Source organism: Sebastes fasciatus, chromosome 1 (genome assembly GCF_043250625.1).
Source record: "Sebastes fasciatus isolate fSebFas1 chromosome 1, fSebFas1.pri, whole genome shotgun sequence".
Taxonomy (NCBI): domain Eukaryota; kingdom Metazoa; phylum Chordata; class Actinopteri; order Perciformes; family Sebastidae; genus Sebastes; species Sebastes fasciatus.
The window spans coordinates 24313410-24338707 of NC_133795.1; the positions used below are offsets into that span (position 1 = coordinate 24313410).

Here is a 25298-nt window from a genome sequence, read left to right on the forward strand (position 1 = left end):
AAATAAAGTCAACTATCTCGTTCCACTCCCCCTTGTGTCATCTAGCTAATCTCATCACTTGGACTGACTTTTAGTCTCAGCCCCTTTACTCTGACTCAGCAAGGCTAATCTGTTTCTGTTCTCGAGTGTCCCTGCGGAGGGCTGGAGATGCATCCGCGCCGCTTGTCACTCTGATTGAGGATGTGTTTGTGAGGAGGACAGTGATGACGGTCACTCGTTCCAATCTGCCTAGGGTGTTTTATCTCGGAGAAGAGATGCGGGGGTATAGAGAGCCCCCTGCCGCAGCATCCCCACAGTCTCATTTCACTCTCTGATAGACCACAAACACAACGCGGATCGGAGTCATCAATCTGCAGAGATTATTCCCTCCCTTTTCCAGGCCCAATTAGAGAGCCAGTAGCAGTAGATAGGAATCGGTGGATGAAACACTAGTTCTCCCACCACCCCTCACTAAACTCTGGTGTATACAGAGCTTGACGAGATCCCTGATAAATGTGCCATGGGAAAAGGGAGATACAAAGCCTTATCAGGATGTAATGGTACAGGCTTTTTTTTTTTTTTTTTTTTAAAGTTGCAGCTTCGCGACTTAAATATTAATGCCGCCTTCTTCAGAGCTACCCGTGTCATGCTCAGCAAGCAGCTATTGTTTTGAGAGCTGGTTCAGATTCTCACTGGATTACGTTTTTTTTCGCTCAGGTGGTGTATACTCGTATACTCACAACTTTGCTGCAAGGTTTTGGGGATCATTTAAGGTTAGCTCTCAATGCAGCTGTCTCTCTTCCTTTCCCTGCGTCTAACTCTGCAAATGTTACGCCCCACAGAGGGTGCTGGATTCTGACATTCTCGCTTTTTTTTTCACCTTTTCGACACGGTGCAGTCACCTTAATCATGTCTATACAGAACGAAACCTCCCCGAACATCTGTGGGACTGTTCCCCAAATTTTCATTCAGACAGGCTGTCCCTTCTATTTATAGTTTCATCCCCTGTGATGTCATTCAGTTGGGTGTCTGGTCTAAATCCTGCGCGGTCCCTCAGCATGCCTCAAAATGGAGTCATTTTTCATTTTCTGCAGGCCGAGGTGCCCTTCTTTATCGAAGTAAGCTGGCCTTTAGGGAAACGCAGGCCCGTCTTTCTTACTTCCCTTTTGTCTCTGTCGGACTGTCTCTTTTCCCCGTCTGTTCTTACCAGCGCACAGAAAGCCCACCGATGTACGTGCTCTTCCTTTGAAAGCTGAGTGTGCCAGTTGTTTACTCTCACGCTGTCTTACCTTCATTCTGCCCCCATTACACCTCCCTTATTGCTGCTTCTCTTTTGACCTGCTGTCAGGAGTGCGGTGTTTTTTTGTCAGAAGTGTACCAGTGGGCTTTGGCTGCGGATCAGACATTTTTTTTTTTGATGCAGGTGTGGAAGCCGCATTGTCTTTAAATTCCACTGGCTATATCCAGTGGTACAGCAGCTGAGTGCTAGATGGCGGATTTATTCCAGAGAAAGCAGGGACGGACCCCTCCGGGCTCCGGCCTCGCACACCAGCGGTGCTACGTGCCTGGCAGGCCGATGTGGATAGCCATGTCTGAGTGTGAAAACCATATCCTGCCTCACCAACGGGATTACGCTGGATTACAACTCAGCACATTCACCTCTCGGGCCGTAGCCAACAGCAGGCCCCAGAGGACTCGACGAACCCGCGCAGGGGTCCAGGCGATCCCTTCGGAGAGGACGGGAAGACATTGTTCTCGCAGCTTGCACCCTTTTATATTCAGATGTCTCACCTATTGATTTCCTCGCACAGATGACAGATGTCACCGGCGGCCCGTGACAAAGATCCCATTAAACCCCAAAAGCTACAATAGAGCTCTTTAAATGAACAGAGCAAGCCCACCACTCTCTTTTTCTCACTCCCTTCCCTCTCACGGCTTTACTCTCTAACTCCAGTTATGCACGTGGACAGACAAAAGACGGCAGGTCCCCTCGGAGGAGCACGCCTCACTAAGCCCGCCTACCGGCTCAGCTCCTTTCTGCTACTTTATTATGTGGCAGTGCGGTGACAGTGCAGGACAGCTCCGGAGCAAAATCTACCTGCAGAATTTAATTAGGCAGTTCTCATGGAGCCTGCTGCTGCTGCTGGGGAGATGTGGGCCAGGGGGAGCTGGGACGGAGGATGGCAGACAGGAGGAGACACAGCTATCGATTCGCAGCAGTAGGAGAGGGAGAGTTTGAAGACAGCGGGCCTCAAATCGATGCTGAATTTTGCGTCTAATGAGACACCTGCATTCCTTTTGGCCAGCAAAAGGGCATCATAGCTCCAAATAACAGTTTCTCCATCTGATTTTTTTTACTCATAAATTCACTCTCTGTAGTTCAACAAATAATGAAGATCGATCCATCCGCACATCGAACCTCTTTTATTAGTGCCACTGGAGTTTCAGCAGAAGCAACTTTTCTATGTGCACTCCCACTCGTTCCCCGAGGCAATGTCATTGTTTTCTCTATCAACCTTGAATGTTCTTGTATATTGGATACAGGATAGTTGGTCAATATACCATATATGTTTAGTGTATATATTTTTGAGATTGTAACCTTGAAATGATTAGTTATAAAAATTTATTGACAACAAGTCATTGTTTATCAAGTCTTATGTCAAACATTCACTTTTTCCGGCTTCTCAAAAATGAGAAATCTCTGGGTTTCTGACTGTTGGTCAAACTAAACAATCAATTTGAAGACAGCTTTGTGAAATTGTGATGGCAATTTTTTCATTATTTTTTGACAATTAAGACCTTTACACACCGTTTTCTTCGTGCAATCAATTTGCATGTCAATGCATTTTTTCTAACTGTTATGTCATGAATACTTCACACAGAATGTGAATATTATGCTGTGAAAGAGCGGCGTCATTTTTTAGGGGGATAAGGTAAATTTTTTGCGATTTTCTGAGCAAATAAAGGCTTCAACCAATCATGTTGTGCGGAACGGGGTAAGTTGTGTCTATATTTATGAAACAACAACACGGAGGCTCCGTAGTCCAAACCAGGACAGCTATTTTTATGGCTACGTTCCAATTCGCATACTTTTTCTTTTTACTTTTAGTACTGCAGCTGTAAAAGTACGTACTGTTACATGCAGTATGCATACTATAGGGACATACTACTTTGTCATAACATTTTGCCTTGAGCTTTGACCCTCTTGCTCATATATCCGCTGCGTAGATGATTGTGGGTTGGAATAGCCAGAAAAGCATGCTGGTTTACATACTGCAGAATGCGACCGGATGTAGTAGTAGGTGATCCTGGTATTTTTGGCATACTGCATTTGACATACTATGTATTGGGACACTACTATGTCTTTTTCTGGCATACTAAATAGTATAGAAGTATGGGTATTGGAACAAACAGTATTACTCCTGTTAGGAAGCACAGACCAGATCCACTCCTTTCATTCTTACTTTTCACAATAAAAGCCCTAGACATATAATATTTGTGTACGAGCATTTTGCATTTTCGTGTCATTCATTCATAATGCCTTCAGTGTGTAAAAGCCATAAGTATTCTTCTTTTTCTTTTCCATAGGAATATGCAATATGTTGGTGACATTACAAACTCTAAGGCTTTGTGTGTTGCCCACCTCTTAGGTAAAGCCATCCTCGGCCCTCCGCGGCTCTACCAGGAGCTTCAGGAACTGCAACATGACCTTTCTGTCGTGGAGGAGGTCACTCTCCTTGTGGGCACGCTGCAGGGGATGTACCAGGTACCTACCTATATGTCGCTTTATGTTACACTTCTACTGTGGCTGGACTGTCGCACAGGGAAATTTGCGTATCATACAACATATAGCCTATAATGCAACAAAAGGTAGCCGGAAGGTAAGATCTCATGCACAGGTTTCCTCAGTCCAACTGACTCTGCAGGCCAATCCACTGAAGTCACAGTTTGTTACATTTATCACACCACTACACAGCCCTGTTCTCTCAGGGTTTCTTTAAAAGCCTTTGTTCAAATTAGCCACTTAAAAAAAGACTGACCTTCAAATGTGATATTCTCTCCTCCAAAAACTAGTCAGTTATCTTAACATATTGACTGAAAATATATGTATTAGGGCTGTCAAAGTTAACACGATAATAGTGCATTAACGCAAATTAGTTTTAACGCCACTTTGTTCTTTAACGCATTAACGCAACTTGCGATTTTTAGGTTGTATCGGGCTCAGTTTTAAAGCTAGAGTGAAGATACTGGCATCATATGAAACTAGAAAATTCTAATCGCAATTAAGTATTAAATAATATCGATTGACAGCCCTAATATCTTTATATAATATATATAATATGGAATGTGTTCTGTAAACTGCCGCTCACTTTACAATAGCTCTCAAGCCCTGAAAACACACTAAAGAGTCACAGAGGCAGCAAAGTCTAATTTGAATTGCCAGATTCAGTGCAAACTAAAAGATCAAGTCTGGATGGTACAAGGATAACCATTTGGGGAAATCTCTCTCTGCTATTCCTCTTAAAGAAATTGCAAAAAGGATTCTAGATGTTTAAAATGTGAACAAAGAGCAGCCTCATATTCTTCTTGAATCCATTTCTAAAAGCACAAAGTCCCCCATCTATCTATCTCATCGCCAACAGTGCCACAATGGTGGGAATGAGATGTTCCCTCTGATATACTAGATAGAAGTGTCAGATTTGCTATGTTGCAAAAGTAACCGGCAGCGCCCCCCCTGTGGCGCTCAAATCAGGACACTTCCCAGTAGTGTGCCTCTAACACATTACCAGTACCATACTCTGCATAACACAGCCTGGGAGGTGTACTCCAGCAATCACCAAAGAGCCTCTTGGGCTAATGGTGACACCTTTGCCTCCCTGCACTTAATGAGCACAATGTCCTCAGGAGGAGTGATATCGGCCCTGCAGTAAATGACTGATTTTCACTTTCCACCGTGTTATAATACTGTCCACCGAACAAACCAGACAAAATACTTCTGCACAGCTCATTGACTTCACCAAATTGATTTGATTCTATTTGACTTGAGGGACTGGATTTTACTGTAAAATGGATGCCGGTGTTGAAGTGAATTTAACGTTACATTTGAGGGGATAAACCTGCCACAACCGCGTAGCATCACTGCCGTTTTATGTGAGTGGATGTGTTGCTGTTTGCATGTAAGAATACAAATATGTAAGCACATCTACAGTCTGTACACTCTTGTCTCTCTGCAAGATGCTACAGCTGAGAAACAAGTTTTAATTGTGTGTGTGTGTTTTATCCATCAAAAGAACCTGAACACCACCGTGGCCCAGGACTGGTGTCTGGCTCTACAGAGGCTTATTCGCATCAAAGAGGAACAGATCCAGAGTGCTAACAAATGTCGCTTACGCCTGCAGGTGCCCGGCAGGCCAGACAAGTGAGTAGCGCCTCACATACAGATGTGTTTCTAAGTCAAATGTACCGTGGATGTTTGGTTATGAGAACATAAATGACCACAACAGCAACAGCAAAGAAAACAAAACAGGCAACAACAGCAACACTAACACCTTCTTATGTTGGTAACTGATTCAAAAAGTTCCTAAAGATGTAAGTACAGCATCAAAGGTAGACTAGACAAACAGGCAGAACCAGGTCGTCATATTCACCACTAAAAGATAACAGCCAGTGACAGACATTTAAATATACATACAAACAAAGATTATCATGTTTAGGGATCATATCTATCTATCTATCTATCTATCTATCTATCTATCTATCTATCTATCTATCTATCTATCTATCTATCTATCTATCCACGAATCTGAAAGTGGCATAAAATATAGGAGGAAAGAGAATGATGGCTAAAAATACAGGATATTGTAGTTACAACTATGCACTTAGATCACTGGGCCAACAGGACACCCTGAACTTTTGCAAATTACAGGCAAGAACAGTTTATTCTGTCGCGCATGGGTAATTACCTGACTCATATAATTCATTTCCTTCCGTACTTGAATAGAATAATGAATAGGCTCCACAAAATGTTCCTTTTGTAGGATATAATTGAGACAACTTTTTTTGCTCCAGCCTTTACCTAGTCTGACACAGCGGGTGTAGACTGTGGGTATAAGCTGCAACGTTTCTCACCTAGCATTCTTCTCCTCTTCCGCTATCTGCGCTATCTATTTGACAAGAGCACCATCGCTGGATCCTGGGCTTAGTGCCGCCCAAGACAGTTGTGATTGGTTTAAAGTAGGGCTGTCAAAGTTAACGCGATATTAACATGTTAACGCAAATTCGTTTTAACGCCATTTGAGATTTTTAGGTTGTAGCGGGCTCAGTTTTACAGCTAATGAAGTGAAGATACCGGCATCATATGAAACTGGAAAACCTAAGGATTCCATTGGTACCAACCATGTCATACTGGCTTGTCGGAAAGGAGGCTAAATAACGCTCTAAAGTTACGCTAAATTTTGGCGAGGAAAAACTGGCATGGCCATTTTCAAAGGGGTCCATTGACCTCTGACCTCAAGATATGTGAATGAAAATGGGTTCTATGGGTACCCACGAGTCTCCCCTTTACAGACATGCCCACTTTATGGTAATCACTTGCAGTTTGAGGCAAGTCATAGTCAAGTCAGCACAAAAATGTGTGATAATTTGCTATTAATCACGATTAAATACAGACAATCATGCGATTAATCGCGATTAAATATTTTAATTGATTGACAGTCCTAGTTTAAAGAAATGCAAACAAACCAGAGCGCTTTAACCCCCAAAGCAGAATGCTAATGTGCAGCGCTGTGGACATAGGTCTGGCTATGTGAGACTAACCTTTACCTATACATTGGACCATAGTGCAAAGCTTTTCTTAACTGCTCAACTAAGAGCCACATCATTTTATGTTTACAGTGCCTGTGCTAAAAAGCTAATTATTCAACACTTAATGCTTCTACACTACGGTGCTATAATTCATCTCCTGGTTGTATGGTACCCGGATGTAAAACACCATTTGTTTTTAATATTACATTTTAATACACAAGAGTAGACTGTGATAAGTACGTAAGTTAATAACCTTTATAGTTGCGTTTTTATGCATATTTATGGCTTCCAATTGGATTACTTGCAATGCAGAAGGGACCACTAGTAATGATTTACTTCACGAGTCCAAACTGTTTCGTTCAGCTGAGCGTATATATGCAATCCATAGCAGGTTACCTTGTCACACTAAGGATCTTAAAGTGGTTGTCTTATCATGCCAAAGTGGATCCTGGTGGGTGGAGTGACTACTGAATGACTGAACGCCTACTTAGAGAAGAACAAAGATGGCAAGGAGAGAGCACATGAGTAGCTTAGAGTACTGCACAGGAACTGGGAATAGCAAATAATGGCAGATTATAATGGATCCCATTTCGTGGCTTCTGGTGGGGATAGGATAAGAAAGAGGCAGGAGAGGACAAAAAGGGAAAGATTGCGTTAGAGAAGCCAGAGCCCTGCTGAGAGAGACTAAGCAGGAGAAGGAGAGGAAGAAAGAAAAGAGTGAGAGTGATGATCGACCTCCCCCATGAAAGCCTTGGCTTGGTGCCGGCAGGGCAGCGGCAGTCAGAAGAGTGGGCCTAATGCTTCAGAGCCAGAGAGAATCTAACTGTGCCAAGCCAAGCTAAAGTGACAGCTTGAGCAGCGGAGCTGTGCAGATCAGTTCTCCCACATCTCCCAGCTTCCTCGTCGGCTGTCACACCAGGCCTGCAGGGCCAATCTGCTTACTCAGATGTTTGGTGGAGCCAGATGTCATGCTTACAAGAGAGTCCCCGAATTCCCCTTCAAGGGGTACCCTATTTGCTGAGTTCTTGTGATAATGTCATTAGCAACCGCACTGACAAGGCGGTTTTCCCACCCTTTACATATGTCCGAGCTTTAGATTTGTATTTAAAAGTTAAATAATGTAGAGCAAAAGACCTGTGCTCAACCTGGAGATGGCCTCAGAGATTTTTGTGGAGAGGTAAAAGCTCCCAATGTCAGCTGAAAGAGAGAAATCTGCTGTTGGGAAAAAGAGCCAGTCCTGGTTGTGTGATAGCAATCTAATTGAGGCTGGGCCTCGGTGTCGGGTGGCTGGACCGGCAGTGAGCCTCGGGGCTGGGGGGTGACAGGTGGAACAGTGGGTGCCCAAACCATTCTGACACTACCCAGGGTGCAGCAGTGGCAGATTGCAGGGGAGATCAGCGGGCTGACTGCCTGTGTCTCTCTTACTAACACAAACACAACCACACGATCACACACATACGTTGCTTTTATCCTTTTTGTTACTAATCTGAGTAACAATCTACAGGGCACAAGAGTGCTTCCAGAGTCTGCAGTGTACATTACATTTATTCACGTGTTTCCTGCTGACAAATGCACCTGCACACAAGCCAGCATGCATCTCAGACAACGAAGCACACACATAAGAGGAGCAGAAACACACACACACACACACACGCACTCACAGATCCGAGCCTTTGCTCTGCTGGTGTGAGAGTGGGGCCGCAGCAGGGACCCCCTGTACTGAGTTGGTCCCCTCCTGTCTGGCTGCAAGCGACTCTCTACAGTCAGGCAGCACATCACAGCCTCCACACTGCAAACAGACTGAGTACGTGGAGAGAATCCCGACCGCTGCCTCAAAGGCACCAGCCTACGTGTGACAGCAGTTCATTAACATCCTCTTTTTTTTTACTGCGTCTGCTGGAGCAACCACAGGCATAGACACATAGGAACAGTATTGTAAGCCTGCAGCTGCTTTTTTTTCACAGGCCCTTTTATGGAGGCTGTGCAGGCTTACCTGCAAGGCAAATGGCAAGACCTTGCATTCTCAGTCATAGTATGACTGATATGGGCTGTGAGTCTGACCCAAACAGACTCCTAAAAAGGCTCTGGAGAGTCATTTTGACCATATTTCAGTGTCTGGACATGAGAGTGGCTTCTCTGATTGTTCCATGTGTATGAAGAGAGGTGTGTTGTGGGTAGGTGCATGGCAGGATCCCACTTACAGGGTTGGTTTACCGTAATTACAGAACAAATTATAGTTTTGCTTACCTCTATTGGCATCTAGCCTTCGAGATAGTTTGGGTTTTATTTGATTTTGAGATGTCGATCTCTCAGTTTTTTGCTTCCAACCCAATACAATGGGGGTGAATGGAATTTAATTTGAGGAGCTCACAGCACTTTCAGAATCAGTGTCTCTGTTACTCTGTTTTTTTTTTTGCTGGACTGCAGCAAAGCAGGGGCCAGCACTATAAACGCGAAGGTCTGTCACTGAGTGAGTCAATAAGTGAGTGTGTGATGAAGTTACACCGAGTTGGAGTGTCCCCATCGGGCGTTGCTCTTTCAAAATGACAATGTCTTTTATTGCTCTACCTGCAGAGCTCGACCCAGAAAGCCACATTTGAGAAATGTAGAGGGAGCTCTAATATATTGCAACTTTTGGTGTCACAGTGTTTTTCTGTATAAATTTATATTTTTTCTTGTATGTGTGTTTCAAATGTGGTGTTTCAATCCTTTATTTGTAAGGTGTTGACACATTTTGATGCATATGTAATAACGGTAGTATAACTCGTTTAAGGAATAGCTCAGTGCGTAGTGTGGGCGTAGCAAGTGTGAGGTCGAGCGACAGTGAATCAGAACAGACAGGTGTTGGCAATCGGAGAAGAGAAGAAAGTAACAGTAAAGTTGTCTTGTGGTAGTAGATGTACAGTGTACGTTTCAGTATGTCTGAATAAACACTGCAGCTCCTCAAGACCTGAGTAAATTTCCCGTGTCTTGTTACCCAAATGCTGGGTAAAGTGAAGGATGTTAGCCCCGAAGTGAGCATCAACTTCGGCCCTGGAGGCAAAAGAACGTCTCCCCCGTGCTTCCCGACCACGATCTGGAAGCTGAAGCAGGACAATTATCGTGTTATGTTTTATGTAAGATCGACATTTGAGGCTTTGGGCATGTTCATAATTGTCATGGGCTGCAGCCTAAGTCTGGTCTGTTTAACGCAAACCATTGCCAGTCCACTGTGCGTTGGCAAGTGACTGAAAAAGGACAATAACACTTCAGATGAGTAATCCAGAACAACAAATTGTTGGAAGTAGTATCATTATATTGTTGAATTTAGCAGTCCTCAATTATTTGACTCAAACGGAGCATAATCATGTCATATGAGATTCTACTTCAGTACACTTTAAGAACAAATATTACTGGGACCACTGCATCAAATAGCAGATGAACACCACTGACTATCCCTGTAACAACTTGGCCACAATTTAGCACATTGACCAAACACGGTCCAGCCATAGACTAGGCTTCCACCTGGTCTTGTTTTGTGAACCGACCGTTTAAGGGAACATTTGCGTCCCAGACTGATCTCACAGAGATGAACTATGTCTTCTCATCTAACTCTCAAAATGTACTTCTCAAGATGGCAGAGTGCTCCTATAAAATGTGTCCCATCGTTGTGCTTTAGTGTATAATGGTAAGTGAATAGTAGCCACTGTTTTCAGCCTTATTTCTCCAGGCACAGCTTGTGTTTTTTTTTCCTTTTCTTCAAATTCACACATGTAGACACATTCACACCTGGAAGTGACCAAGAATAACCACAGTTCTCTACTTTTAGCCAGTTCTCAGGTGCAGCGGGGCTGGAGCTGGAGCTGGAGGGCACCTACGCTACATTTTCTTTGCTCAACTGTAGTGGAAAAGTTTGTGTTGCTGCTTAAGCAGTCAAAACAAATTGGGAAACGTACTCTTTAGCTCATTTACTGAGGAGTAGGGATGTGCATTTTAAGCAAAATTACTATTCGATAATCACTGGGAACTAGTCGATCATTTTTCAAAACCCCACCCCCCCCAGCATCTGCTCCACAGTGGGGAAAAAACGGCATGTAGGGTCGGCACATTTTCCCATCTAACACTATGAATTAAGGGTTTATTTGGACCATATTGTTGGAACAGTGGAAGAGACCAGTGGAAAGACTAACCACCTGTTTCTGTCTGGTTGGAATGAAGTGTGTTTTAAGATGTTCCACCGCTCGAACAGCTGATCTACCAGCTGAAATTACAGGGGGGCGCGACGCTGCACCTACATACACAAACACACCTGCGCCGGAAAAGAGCCGAACTGAACGTGCCACAATAGTGTGGTAATTCTAATTTACTAATGATTTATGTCTCAAACATCCCGCCCAAATTCCCCTCTCATATAAATGTTGAACAGATGAGCGAGAGAAATGTGCATCATCCTCTCAGCATACATACCACTCAAGGAAATGATATATTGGGAGTGGAGAATATAGGCTCCATGACACAAACCTGAATTTTCATGCCGTCATAATACAGTTATTTGATGCCCAAAATGAAATAAAGCTGAAGCAGTAAATGCCCCTATATACTGTGTATCCACTATGGGGTGACTATAACCCCGAGTAGATATTTGGGGGTGAAATTCAGCCCTCTCGGCTATCTTCTCAGCTCTGAGCTAGTTGAACAGGATTAATGTGAGTTGCTGCATTAGCTTTTCATTTCTACAGTTACACCAGGTCACCACCCTCTGATAGCTGTCTTCAGAATAAACACTTCACCAAGCACTTAAAATGAGTTCAAACTTAACAACCTTGTTTACTGCACGAGGTCTGGTATAATTCTACGGTTTAGTAGAGACGTGTATGTTACACAAGGTGACAACCAGGTATTAACTTGTGATCAACAGTATGAAGGGTCAAACCACATTGAATACATTTCATCTAACTTGCCTCATACACAGGAATAGTGTGTTAAAGTGCTTTTGGTGACTCACTCAATGGCAGCACATAGTTGGTTGTCAAGAGGGGGTGGTCAGTCACTCATGGAATGGCAGTCTAAACATACGTTCAGAGTCAGCTTCAATTTTTACCTCACTTTATTCGCCCATGTCACCAACAGATCATGTGCTACGGATATCAGCTGTCTCAGTGAGTGTGTGTGTTTGTGTTTATGTAATGATTAGGCATTTTTGGACCGAGAAACTTTTTCAGAGTTCTAAGAACCTCCCTTTTATTGTGTCCGCACCGCAAAAACTAGGAATGATCGTAGTTCTTGGAACGCGGTTTCAGCTTCTATTTCAGAGTAGGTACTCTCCCAGCACAAGAGGAACTGTGAGTGACGTGAGTGCACAGTGATTGGTCAAACACATGAGCCAATGCAGCACCTATAACCACCATTTTTAGAACCCCATTAGCTGTGTAAACAACAGACAACACAAAACACAGACAACAGCGCCTAATGGAAAAAAAATGGATGAAAACACAGACCCACTGAGCCAAAGAACGAGTGAGAGCCCCTGCAGCGGCGAACGCAGTAGCACAAAGGCTGACCCACTAGCGTTAGCTCAAAGGCCAACCAGCACAAAGGCCAAGGAAGGTGAAAAGAGGAGATGTCACGCCTCATCAACGCGTCTTTTGAGGAATAAAACCGGACCTGCACTCGCCGAAATTGCGCCAATCGCAACGCATGACCGCAGCTCCAGTTACACTGCACATGTGTGATACCCCATAGCTCAAGACCCATGTCCCAGCCTCTTTCAGTAGGCCTTGAGAAAGACTAACCCAGTAACGTTTGCAGAAAGGCTAACCCAGTAGCACACCCACTGAGCCGAAGAACGATAGCCAATTTGAACTGAAATTGTTTGTTTGTTTATTCTTATATTACTAAAAAAGCTGTGCGCATGCAAACAGAAAAAAGCCTGTGAAGGTGTGTAGTCCTCGGAGGGAAGTTTCCCAGTGGGCAGTTCCTCTAGTGGGGGTCCCCAGAACTGTTTGGTGTGAAAACTCCAATTTACTGATCTCAAATCTTACCAGGAACTCCAGATGTTCCTGTTATTTTCTAGCTCATTTTGTACCGCCTACAGAGAACCCTGTGTCTGTTTGTATCCACTCCACGATTTTGCATGCAATCCTGTCACCTCTATAAATCACATCCAGTCTGAACCCACTTTAAGTCTCTCTCTCGTAATGTGAGTCTGTGGCTGATTTGTCAAGTCCGTCCAGAATTAGATCAACGAGATCTCATAGGGACACCAAAACCGTCTCCTTTAACTCATCTCACTATTTTGCAAAGCACACGTTCTCTCTGACTGTTTGTTTCTCTGGAGGGTGGAGGTGAACTGAAGGATGGGGTGCATGACAGGCTGCCACTCAGCACTCACTCCTACATCTGTCCTGTCCTTGTGCATTAGTGTCACACGTGTGCTCCGGCACTGACCTGCTCCCATAAATCAGCTGGGCCGGCTCCTCGCCCCGCTCTGCCCTCTCCCCCTCCCTCTCCCCTCCCTCTTTGACTCTCCTCATCTCCCCTCCGCCAGCGCGCCCGAGCCTAGTTCTCTATTCTGGCAGTGCACCACACCTGCACTGCGGCTGTCAATCAGCAGGCGGGAGGGAGGAATCGGAGACTGCGCTCAGTTTAGCATGTTTGAGGCCGTGTGGGCATGAAGTGTTACCTAAGGAATCCAACCAAGTGAGTAGTTGTATTCTCGTCACACCCTGTCTCCCCTTCTGTCTTTCGGCAAATTGCCTCTGCTATATTTAAGCAGCGAATGGTATGAATTACACCTCTTTGTGAAAGCTCCACTTTTTCAACATGTCAAGGAAGTTTGAGATCTTACTTACTCTATTCTGTTCCTGACTGCGATCTCTCTCTCTCGCTCTCTCTCTCTCTGTCTTCCTCTCTACCGTTTTTCTTCCTTTCTCTATGAACTGAAAATGAATTTGCGGCGGGCAGCGGCAGGTATGATAGAAGCAGAATTTCAGGCCGCGCGCTGTTCTCCACTCAATTAACTTCTAATGATGTCTGAATGTCTGAATGATTGTCTTCCTCATGTGTGCCTGAGACACCTCCCTCTCTTATTTTCACACGCGCTCTCTTGCACGCTCCTTTTCTTTTCTCTCATCGCCTCAGATTCGCTGTGCAATAGTCGCACAGGTGACTGAGACAGGGCCATTATTTTGGAATGCTGCTTAGTGCTTTAAAAAGACATCTCATCCTTGGCCATGGCAGCTTACTTGTAGTTCCAATAAAGGCTGATCAATCCAGACAACAGAGTGGCCCTGTCAATGGACAGACACCAGCTGAGTCATTGCTAACTCAGGGCCGACGCTGCCAGTCTCTCTTCAGCCTGCTCAGCATTAAGAAGATGTTTTATTTTAGTTGACAGGACAGAGAGAGAATATTTAAACACGGGCATGGCTAGTGGTCTAACAAGCTGACATAAATTTGACAAAATAACTGCTTAGGCAAGCTGAATGTGTTGGAATTTATAGCTGGGAGATGAGTTTGCATGCTTCTCTACCTACAGTAGCATGTAACACTACTTCTGCATGTATACATCCATCCTGTGTTCATTAACCCCTTACCATTCTGCCTTTTTTTAGAGGTGTAGTGGACAGGGGATGTTCAGGGGTAGATAAAAAGTCAGCTGTATGTCACATAGAAGTGGTGTACATCACCTTAAAGCTGGGAACCTGAAGGTTAATTTGAGATAGCGGTCAACACTGTGTGTCAAGTTGTTCTTGTCATAAATAACACATACAAATTAATTAATTAATTAATTAAAACAAATTGTGTATAAAGGCTTAGAACATTATGATGTAAGTTTGTGATGGGCATGGTTGATACCATTTGTTACACAGATTTGTTGCCAAATTTAACCTTTTTATTTACCTTTCGAGAATTGATTAAAATGATCAATAATCCCTCCAAAATACCACAATAAGACACCAAGACCTTGAGGAACACCATAGAAAAAGCCATGCTGTGACATCAAAAACGTTTGACATTTGGAGATTTCTGCAAGAATTGCCTTTTTTCAGCGATTAGATGGCGAGCACTTCTGTTCAGGAAACTGCACAGAAACCCGCTTATTGTCACCTAGCTAGCCATCCATCCTCTGAATGCTCTAGGTCTCTAGCTTATGGCTGTAAAGTTCCATGAGGCTGTGATTATCTTAGAGGTCACCACAGGTCATTTTATACAGTGAGGTCAAGTTTAAAAAAAAAAAAATGGTCTCATTATATGAAATGGCTACTATGAGGACTAACATCATCACACATGAATACAGTTGGGCTCATTGGATCCACAAGAGTTTCAGCTTTCCAGTCATACCCAATTTATGTAATTCAAGACTGTTTAGGGACCCCAATATGCAGAAATATTCAAATACATTTTTAGAATCGTCGAAAAAAACAAATTTGCAGTGCACGCAAAAAACTGCATGGTTTTAGACCCAAACTGCATGTGATTATCATAAAGTGGGCATGTCTGTAAAGGGGAGACTTGTGGATACCCATAGAACCTATTTTCATTCACATATCTTGAGGTCAGAGGTCAAGGGACCCTTTTGAAAATGGCTATGCCAGTTTTTCCTGCCTTTTAAAACTGAGCCCGTTACATCCTCTGAAAGACCGAATAGAGGCCAGACCTGCTGGTAGGCCTCCAGGCTTTTAAGAGGTGAACAGTCATTTATTGGTTTGAAGTCTTGGCTCTCACTTGAGCCCGCAAAGAGAAAATCCACTTGAAAACACTTCTCTCTGGGAGAGACCTTGCATTGCTCATTTCGGGATGGACTTTGGTATTGAATTTAGGTGTGTTTTTTATTAGCTGGTGTAACTCTGTTAATTCACTCTCATAAGACATACTTATGGTTATCCCTGGGTCATTTCCATTATTGGAAACCACTGTGGTATTCGAGGTTGAGGGACCTTGATGTCAAAAGAAAGAAGTGGTGAGAGCTGGTTAGTTTCTGCGGTTATGAATTGAGCTCTTGGTCTCATGACATTCAACCCATTGTGTTTCATAGCATGTTTTTTTATATTCTGTTACCTTCAGCAGTGTCCCTTTCTTTGGATAGCTTGTATAGCTGTCCTCCTTCTTCCCTGCCTCAAATAATAACACAGCAGCTTGAATGATCAGATGAAAAAAAGGCTTACCTGGTAAAAGTGTCAACCAGGAGACAACATCACAGATGCAGTTTCTGTGGTCACAACACAGGATGAGAAACTTTGTGACAAAAATCAGCAGCTAAGAATCTGACACACGTTGGTCTATACGGAGACATTTGAAAAGAATAGTCATCTTTGAGCTGTCTTTTGTATAGAGAAACACTTTTTTAGCTCACAGCATGCTACGTCACACGTTTACTTCATGTTATCTTGTGCTTTGTAGCCCAGTTCTCAGCAGCTACATGCAATTTGCAGCGCTTTCAACGCATGAAGTGAGACCTGAGGGGATAAAAGGAGACACAACAACCGATGGCTCGTGGTAGACTAAGAGAGAGTGTTAACTTTTGGCAACTTTAAAGGAGTCTGCAGTCCTCTAGTAAACAACCAGTGAAACTAAAGTCCCTTGTCTCCACATGACATGTGTCTTAAAGGTGGAGTCAAAAAATAAGAGACAAGATGTACCATCCCTCTCGCTTCCACTGCCTTTCTCTTTACACATCCATGGCTTTTCGCCCATTGGTTGGTGGACTGCCCTTTTGAAGCCTCGAGATCTGCATTTTGGCTGTCTTTTGCAACCAGAAGTGACATGAGAGGTACGGAGCTAAGTACAACTGAACGCTGAATAAGAAATTTTTAGGTGACCAAACTGTTACAATTAACTTTCATGAACTGAAAACACACTGTGAAAGGGTTGAAGTTGTTAGATGAAAACACAGACAACTCCCAGACCGGACAATGCCGTGGTAGCGACCTGTCGATCACAAGGTAGCCGAGCTCTAAAGCATCGCCTGCTTAATGGTCTATTTGACTCTAAATGGGACCATAATTTACTAAATGAACATCATGCTGTATTGAAGAAGACTTGAAACTAGCGATTGAGACCATAAACTCATGTTTACAATGTTTACTGAGGTAATAAATGAAGTGAGAAGTAGGGTCATTTTCTCATAGACTTCTATCGGTCAGACTTCTTTTTGCAACCAGAGGAGTCGCCCCCTGCTGGCTATTAGAAATAATACAAGTTTAAGGCACTTCTGCATTGGCTTCAGTTTTCAAACCCGTTTTCCTACTGGTACTCAAGCACGATTGGCTGGAATAGTGTTGTGTGGTTCGGTCTGAGCCACTGTGTTTGTTTCCCATTTACAGAGCCAGGACTGTGAATGATCACTGTATTTTGTTTCAGCGCATAACAGACAGCTTGCAGACCGTGATGAGATCTTCACTACATTTCATTAAAAGTGTATTGGAATAGAATCGCTGACTTTAAGAACACAAATTTGTTGTAAGAAGCCAATTGATGGAAACCAAGTTTGAAATCATATCTTGAATCATAATCATTTCAAAATGTATCACCTCAAATTATATCCATTCAATTAAATTTGAAATAATTCCTCGTAAAAAATTCTGAGCAATTTAGGACACATCAATTTTTCTGATTTTAATAATTAGTCTTATTTGACACACTTTAATACAGTCACTACTGGCACCAATTTCTTTCATATTGCACTTCCTAAATGCAATTTTCAGTTATTTTTGCATAATCTCTATAAACAGATTCTGAATTTATATCTATGACTCGTATGCAGAAACTGTAGGCAACAGAACTAAATTTTGGTTTCCGAGCCTTCAGGTTTCCGTTTGTAGTCCGAGTACGTACGAGCAGGCTGTGGTTGAATGCAGGTAAACAGTCCGTGTGGAGAGCAAAAGAGGCGGAACGCATTCTCGGAATAAACCGGCTATCGTGTGAAGATGATTTAGTTTTCATTGGTTTAACATTTTCTAGTAAACTGGCTACTTGTGAAACAATTCGGTCATGCACATCGTCTCTAAACTGCAACTCCATCCTCGCATCTCAAGTTCCTAAGCGGACTGTAAACAATGAGCAGTGCAACCTCAGCCCAACCTCAACCTTTGCCCCCGGAGGCTTTTTTTTTAGTCAGAAACAAATCAGTGTTTTGTATATTTTTTTTCCTCCGTGCTGGTGACAGCTGTGGCTGGATGCATTGTGTTTTTGGGTTATCCATCCAACCCACCCCCCGTCCGTCAACGTCCTCACAAAACACATCTTTGGCCATAACTCTCAAATGCTAATTATTACAAATTCACAGAAATGTCTAACAGGATAAAATGATGAAGTGATGACATTTTGGACAGACATGATTGTGCAACTTGACTGGTTGGCGGAGGCATACGACCACGAGGTGGTAAATCTAGTTTGAGATGTGAATAAACTCTGCCTTCTCTTATTCTGCATGGGAACCACAAAGAAATATGCACTTGCTCACACTTGTATGAAAATGTAGACATTGGCAACATATTCACTTGTCAAAATCACCTAAATTACCATACAGGGACGGAGGCAAAAATGCAAATCCCAGTAGAAAGATGTGTGAGCTGACATGTTACAAGGCCTTGAGCAAACTATGTTCATATGATTTACATTGAAAAGGAAGACAGGACATTTTTCAACTCTTTAAATTATGCCTTCATAATGGAGATATATGCATAGATTAGTCAGCATAGTGCATAAGACAAAACATCTGTCTCTTTACCTTTTGTAAAACTTTTGAACGCCTTCATTAATTCATGAACAGTAATCACTAAGTTTGTTTTTTGGTTTACCGGAATATTGTGGGCTTTTGGAGGTTAAAGGAATGTTCCACCAAAAATCGATCTTTTGAACATCAAGCGCTCACCCCCTGCAGGCTTGAAAGGTGCCTTTGAAAAGTTTGTAGCTTGCTCCTTTGCAGAGAATGGCATGCAGGTGCAGTCGGCTTGAATTCATGGCTTTTACAATGAATTCCAACGCCGACCCAGTTTCAAGGCGAAAAAAAGATTCATAGAAATGTTTCACACCATTCCAGCAGCATAATACACTTCTCCTCTGTCCATTTGTAGGTTTGGTATTCACACACTTTCTCATTTATTAAACCAGGCAAAAAAAGGCTTATTGAGATTTTTAAGAAAGGCCAAGAAATTTGTTCTTCACTTCACAAAACAGCATAAAGAATGTCCAGTTAAGATGGACATATGCATTTTTTAAATTTATGTAAACAAGCTTAAGTTTGTTTGTTTAACCCATTTAATCATGAATTTTTCCCAGACATGAAAATATTCAAATCCTGAGTTATTAGTAACCCTTTGAAACAATTTGTGAAATTTTCATGGAAAAGTAGGTGGAAAGTGGGGGATAATGTGAAGTCATTTATACACTGAATTAACATACTACTTCTCTTTCTCTCTCTCTTTCTCTCTCTCTCTCTCTCTCACCTCGAATAGCTGTTCTCTGAACCTAAAAATTGCAAGTTGCGTTAATGCGTTAAATTAGTAGCGTTAAAACGATAAGGCGACATCCTGTCAATTTTGTCAGCCCTAATATATACTGTATATATATATATACACCGATCAGCCATAACATTAGGATAGCATGGGCACCCTGACCGGTCTGCAGTCCCATACGCAACAAACTGCGATGCCCTGTGTGTTCTGACACCTTTCTATCGGAACCAGCATTCACTTTGTCAGCAATTCAAGTGCTGCAAGTCCCTCACTAATCACAGCCTGTACTGTTCGTGCCTGAGCCCAGCGGTGCAAACACATTGGTGGCATTTTGAGCGCATGTAGAAGTGATTTACTGTTACCCGTGTGGTCGTCGCAACCTGCCCTGAATGTTGAAAGCTGAAATCATAAAGCCTTAGCTTACTGGACTGAACCTCTGTAAACCTACAAACAGGCAAGCAGCAGCACTGACAAAAAAAAGATCTTGATGTATTAAACTTAAAGTCCCATGAAATGAAAAATGTCTTTTCCTTGTTGGCGCCCTGTTTCTCTGACGGTATTGTTTTGCTCTCTTTTTTTATACAGCACATCTACAGTACATGTCAACCATGCAATTTTGCACATTTTATACCAAAATCCTACACGTTCGTGATCTTTTGTGATGTCAAACCCCCCTAGTAAATTCAACCTGATGTTCAGGATAAAGTAAGAGGTGATGGGAAAGTTGTGTGTTCCCCTATGGCTACTGTCAAGGTCCATTTTTTCATTTCAGTGTTATTTGAGTGTCAGTTTGTCAGCTATAGGGTTAAACATAGTGTTAAATTGTCAATCCTTAAGATTTCAGTCCTGGTTGATTTGGCAACACCCTACTGGTGGTAACAGCAAATGCAGTTTAATACCTCAGGTCCCAGAATACTGGGGGCAGCAAAACAAACTGTGTCATTTTAATAAAGAAGTCAGGCAATGATTGGCCTTTTTCAATTCACTTTTTCATCATTATGTGAGCAACCGTAATCTGATTTTATGCTGCACGTGGCATGGGTCTGCGAACAGCGAAAGTGAAAGTAGTTGATTACCTCGCTGAGAAGCCATTACTCCCTGCAATATTTCAAACTGATTCGCTGTGAAAAGATGATGAAAATGAACATTGTCTCATTTTGAAAACGCATTTTTGATGAACGATAGCGGTCAGAGTCACGCTCATAACCGATACTTCGGTACCAAATTGATACCAAAATTCTGAAAACATTACAGTACTCGTTTTTCTACAGTACTGCAGGGACCGTAGGTACCATTAGGGCTTGAGGCTAATGACCTTCCGTCGTCCCGTGGACGATAGAAAATGTGTTTGGGACACAGTAAACTCACTATCGACGTATCCCTTTAACCTGATAATACTACATTGCGGACAACAAATCTGTGTGGAAATCAGAAGGAGGAGAGCTAGTTAATATTAGATGTTAGTTGTTGTCTCTGCAGGACTGTGCTGCTTACCGGCTGTTAACAGCTAATGTTAACTAGCTCTCGTCCTGCCAGTTTCAACGCGGGACATGTCATTGATTTGCATTATGATGCATTCAGGCTCTATTCAGTGAATGAGTATTGAGCGGAGGTACATTTTAACGTTATCATGATGTATTCAAATGTAATCTTAAAAATTTAGTTTTTGGCGAGAAACTTGAATAAACCTGTTTAACTTCCTAACAAAAACCAGCATGCAAACTGGTGAAGTACATGGGATTTACTGTTTCACTTCTGTTTTTTACCATGGCATCGAATTGGTATCGAGAATCGTGGAATTGGTATTGGTATTGACTACTAAATTTCTGGTATCGTGACATCCCTATAATCAGTGGGCCACAGGCTCAGTCACCATTGTGTTACCTCCTTTGGTGATGGATAGTGACTTAACAGACATTTATTTAAATGAAAATCTTTGAGATTGCCACTTTAAAGTGATTATTTACTGGGATTGGAATGTGTCATTATTCCCTGGGAAGCTGGAAATTGTTTTTTTTTCTTTTACCACAATGCAGAAGAGAAAATAGAAATCACTTTTCTTTTGTTTAAATGCCACATAGTTTGATCTTTTCTTTTTCCAGCATACCAGGCATACCATGCGTGTTATGGGAATGCATGGGCATTGGTTTTTAGTTTCATCTAAGGTCATTTCTGCTTGTGGTGGCACTGAAAGCGAATCCAATGCATGTGGCAGTTTAGTCAGGGTTGTCTTCTGCATTCGGAGCTCCACCTGTTGAATGCCCCTCTGCTCTCTTATTTTGGCAATGGAGGCTTAAATATCTATACAAGCCTCTTTTTAAACAGCCTGCACATTTATATTTGTTTATAGGTTCAGCACTGTGGTCTATTGATATTTTCTCTAACAACATTTTTCCACACAGATGAACTGTAAGCAGGTATTTTAGCATAAATAAATAACTGGAGGAAACAGCTCACACTGAAAATTGACCCAGTTTAATTACTGTAATAACTCTATTTCAATAACCTACTTCAGTATCTAGCTATGACAGTTACAGTAACATTTAAAGGTTACTCCACCAATCTAGCATTGCACTCCTATAATATTGTTGGACTCAAAAGATCAAAATGAAAGCAGCAGAACCAGAAGGGATTACATTTTGGTTCAAGGTTCAGCTTTCTGTCATTACACAATACAGGATGAAATGCAGTTGTAGCCGCTCTATATCAAATCCTAGTAAATACTAGGATCACTCCTGGGCCTCAACAACAGAGACGGTCTGACCTGATCAAATTATGAAATGAAAAACCCAAAAGATTAAACCAGCAAAACCCAATCACCAGAAAAAAAATGTTGACATTGTACGTTTCTGCAAACTATGGATACGTTGAATGACGATGTTTCTAAACCAAAAATATGTTACATCAATACGTTTCATGTCAGCCTCGTATCACTTTGCAAAAATGCACAATGTCACATGGGTAACGTTGTGAAATGATTGTTAAGGGTTTTGGCAACAAAACTACTTGGTTAAGGTTAGAAAAAACATCATAGTGTTTGTGCAGTGTGTAGGATTTGGCGGCATCTAGTGGCGACGTTGCAAATTGCAACCAACTGAAACTTCAGGCTTATGGCCCTACCTATAGCCAGTGTTTGGTTTGTCTGTTCTTGGCTACTATAGAAACATGGCAGCTGGCTCCGTGAGGAGGACCCGCTCCCTATCAAGATATAAACGGCTCATTCTAACAGTAATGAAAACACAACAATTCTTATTTTGAGGTATTTATAACTTAAAAAAAACATACATATTAATATTATATTCCAATTCTGCCAATAGATCCCCATAAATGCTCGTCACTTAATATAATAACGTGATAACAAAACAACGTAACATAACAACTTAATGTTACAATGCAACGTAACAACGCAATGTAACAACGTAATGTTACAAAGTAACGCAACAACGTAACGCAACAACGTAATGCATCAATGTTACGCAACAACGTAACGCAACAACGCAACGCAACAACGTAACGCAACAAAGTAACGCAACAAAGTAACGCAACAAAGTAACGCAACAAAGTAACGCAACAACCATAAAAACGTAATTAACTTAATTATACTTTTTTACGTAATGTTACCTAACAGGCATAACAACGTTACGTAACAAGCGTAAAGTCAATGTTTACTTTTGGTTTCACACGGGACACGAACAGCGATCTCATGGGTGAAAGTCTTGTGTTTGTTTGACCGATCCACCACCGCTCCCATCTGCCCTTTAGTGGACTTTCTCATTTTTTATACTCATTATTATACCACGTAACTTTCAACAACGGTCGCTGACCAGCGATAATCTTTATATCTTGTGTTTTTCTGTGAAGACTTTGCGACAAACATGTTAAAAAAATTCAATATCAATACATCTGTGTGATTGTCTGTTCTCTTCCAGGTCAGGGCGTCCTGTCAGCTTCATGGTGGTCCTCAACACACCCAACCCCCTGAGTAAGATCTCCTGGGTCAACCGTCTGCACTTGGCCAAGATCGCACAACGTAAGCGCGCGCACACACACACACACACAAACACACACACACACACACACACACACACACACACACACACACACACACACACACTCGTGCATGTGCACGCACAGAAAGGATTACTATGCCATTTCTATTTAAATAGGATGATGTAATGTGATGAAATGTAATAACAATGTTTTAAGTCAGAGGATCAGACACATCACCAGTGTTTGGATCACTCTCCATTGGCTAAGTGCACAACTGGTGTTACGACTTATATAATCAGAGAAAAACCGAGACTTCCAACTGGGGCGTCTGAAGTTCATGTGCTGAGGAAAGAGGCAAACTTTTTAAACAACGTTAAATTAATAACCTCTGTTCTGAAATACCGTCTATCTATTGTGAAAACAAACATCACTCATCATCCAGGAACAATTGTGTTGCCATGAGCTTTAGAATTCCTTTACATTATTTAATGATTTGCAAGGCTAAGTCTCCCTCTTTCAAATTTGTGGACATCTCATTGATTGTGGAGACTCAACAGTGGTCAACATTCATGGAGGAAAAGACTGGCCAGACCCTGCCCAGCAGGGTGCAGCACAGTTCTTTTTTTTATCTTCCTAACCTCTTTCCTCCAACCCTCGCCTTGCTCGGCCCGGGCCCAAGCCTACTATGCAGTCTGACCACGCTGTAGGTCTTCCTCTCTGGGGTTCATCAATGCGCACTGTCATCCAGTGGCAAATACAGAGCCGGGACTGCCGAGGACATTAATCTGCTTATTTGGCCATGATGGCACGCATATTCAACCCACTCACCACCCCTGTCCTCTCTTCCCCATCCCTTCCTACTCCCTGCGTCGCCTTGAGCGCTCTTCCTTGTCACACACACTTTATTCTGGGTTCGTTGTGCATGCGGTATGTCTCTCAACGCTGCGCTTGAGTGTAGCTCCAGTCGTATTGTTGCGGCCTCTTAGATCCCAGAGGCCATCTCTGTGAGTGTCAGCACAGAAACATTCAAGGTTTCAGCGGGAAGTTATTGGATTAAGTGACACTCAGTTAAATGTCTCGCTTAGATGAGTGGGCAGAGTTATATTTGTCTATCTTTTTACTACCCAAACACTGGGCGAAGGTCAAGAGGAAGCCCGAGGTGTTTGGAGCTTTACAAACAATCTCCAGAGACTCTGCCTCCCCTGCATTTTGAGACTTTCCATCCTTGCACATATAAAACAATAAAAAAAAATAGAACACACTGGATTCTTTCCGTCTCCTGCTGCCCCACTGTACCTCTACAGTGGATGTATAGAAGGAGCATGAAGCACACACTACATCTGTAGACTCCAGTAGAGCTTGCTGTATATGGTTTGTGTCAGAGTGGCATCAAACGCATCAGGCTGAGCACAGAGGAGGCTGTAGCTGCAGTGAAGCGCAGCACCCCCCAGCCTCTCCATGTTGCTCACACCTTTATCAGCAACACAGCAGGCGTACTGATGAGGACAGTGGCATCGTTATACCATGCCGCTCTCCTCCCTTATGGCTGCTGGGTGGACAATGGGTGATATATTCAATGCCAAATCATGCACGCTATCCATAGCTGTCATACGGACGAGGAGGGCGCTGCAATAAAGTTTATAGAGACCATCAATATCAAGTATGACTTGAGGAGGATTGAAAGTATGCCATTCTGACTCCTTTTGCTCAAAATAATTAAATAAGCAGATTTATTTTTCGCATTCACTCGGAAAGAAAATAGCAAATAAACATTTATTGATCCTACACCTGGAAAACACACCCTGAAGACAAGGGATATAACGCTATCAAAATGTAAATATTGCACATTGTTTTCATTTTCGTATTGATCGACTCTATAATGATACAACTGTCAGCACCAATCTGTCTTTGTCTGATTTGCTATCCTACCTCGTAGCCTCGAGTGCTTGTCCCACACATTATACTCCCGTGTGTTAAGATAAACAAGAAATCTTTGCCTTTCTTTGACTTCGAAAAGTTTCAGATCACTCGACTCATCGGGGGGAAATTGAAACATCTAAGGTTGTAAGGTTTTAGGCCTCTGGCCAA

General features: G+C 42.5%; 1 protein-coding gene across 3 annotated transcripts in view; it reads left to right on the plus strand.

The window, feature by feature from the left end:
• arhgef10la (Rho guanine nucleotide exchange factor (GEF) 10-like a) overlaps positions 1 to 25298 on the plus strand; it is a 148821-nt gene that overhangs the window by 55168 nt on the left and 68355 nt on the right. For all 3 annotated transcript variants that reach the window (XM_074639229.1, XM_074639244.1, XM_074639238.1), the window contains 3 exons: positions 3630 to 3745; positions 5271 to 5398; positions 23150 to 23250. In XM_074639229.1, the coding sequence (XP_074495330.1) occupies positions 3630 to 3745; positions 5271 to 5398; positions 23150 to 23250 (345 nt within the window). The remainder of the gene's footprint in view (positions 1 to 3629; positions 3746 to 5270; positions 5399 to 23149; positions 23251 to 25298) is intronic.